General features: G+C 69.0%; 1 protein-coding gene across 1 annotated transcript in view; it reads left to right on the plus strand.

Annotated features, from left to right (window-relative positions):
* Positions 1-905, plus strand: part of IL17RC (interleukin 17 receptor C) — a 10769-nt gene that overhangs the window by 4893 nt on the left and 4971 nt on the right. Inside the window, exons 7-8 of the mRNA XM_029913383.1 lie at positions 77-248; positions 701-755. Coding sequence (XP_029769243.1) covers positions 77-248; positions 701-755 — 227 coding nt within the window. The remainder of the gene's footprint in view (positions 1-76; positions 249-700; positions 756-905) is intronic.

Here is a 905-nt window from a genome sequence, read left to right on the forward strand (position 1 = left end):
AGAGCTTAGATCCAGGGGCTGGGAGCCAGGACTCCTGGGTTCTGTCCCAGCAGCCTGGGCTGAGCCCTTCCCTCAGTTACCCACTCTGTGCCATGGGGGCACTTTGTGGCGCTGGCAGTTGCACGGCAGTGAGGGGGTGGCTAGGCTGGGTGGCGGGTGACCAATGTCTCCTCTGTTCCTGTCTGCAGAGGGGGCTTCAGAACTACAGCCTGCCCTCCGCCCAGCTGCTGCCCTGCCTCTGTCTGCAGGTAGGGCTTGGGCTGGGAGCTGCTCCCCATGGGGCCTGGCACTTGGCAGGCACTTATGGGGGGAGCAGGGGGCGCTGACCCCAGGGTGGGGGGCACTGAGAGCCATGGGGTTCCCCAGGGCAGAGTGGGGGGCCCAGCAGGGGGCGCTGAGAGCCCAGGGGTTCCCCAGGGTGGAGTGGGGGGGCCCAGCAGGGGGCGCTGTTCCCAGGGTGGGGGGCACTGAGAGCCCAGGGGTTCCCCAGGGCGGAGTGGGGGGCCCAGCAGGGGGCACTGGGAGGCCAGGGGTTCCCCAGGGTAGAGTGGGGGGACCAGCAGAGGACGCTGTCCCGAGGGTGGGGGGCACTGGGAGCCCAGGGGTTCCCCAGGGCGGAGTGGGGGGCCCAGCAGGGGGCGCTGTCCCCAGGGTGTGGGGTGGGATCACTTTGTGCTGTCACACACTGTTTCTTGCCCAGGTCTGGCCAGATATCCCGGATCCCCCCAGGACCAGCCGCTGCCCCTTCACTAAGGGTAACTAGGCCACAGTCATCTACACCTGTCTCGGGGAGGGGTGTGCGGGGGGGGCCGGGCTCCTGTCCGTGTGCCGGGAGGGGAAGTTGCGGGGGTCTGGGTTGTCTGTGCCCTGTATGTGTGTGTGAGTGTGTGGGGGGGGGGGGGGGG

Source organism: Terrapene carolina, unplaced genomic scaffold (assembly GCF_002925995.2).
Source record: "Terrapene carolina triunguis isolate 2854851 unplaced genomic scaffold, T_m_triunguis-2.0 Scaffold627, whole genome shotgun sequence".
Taxonomy (NCBI): domain Eukaryota; kingdom Metazoa; phylum Chordata; order Testudines; family Emydidae; genus Terrapene; species Terrapene triunguis.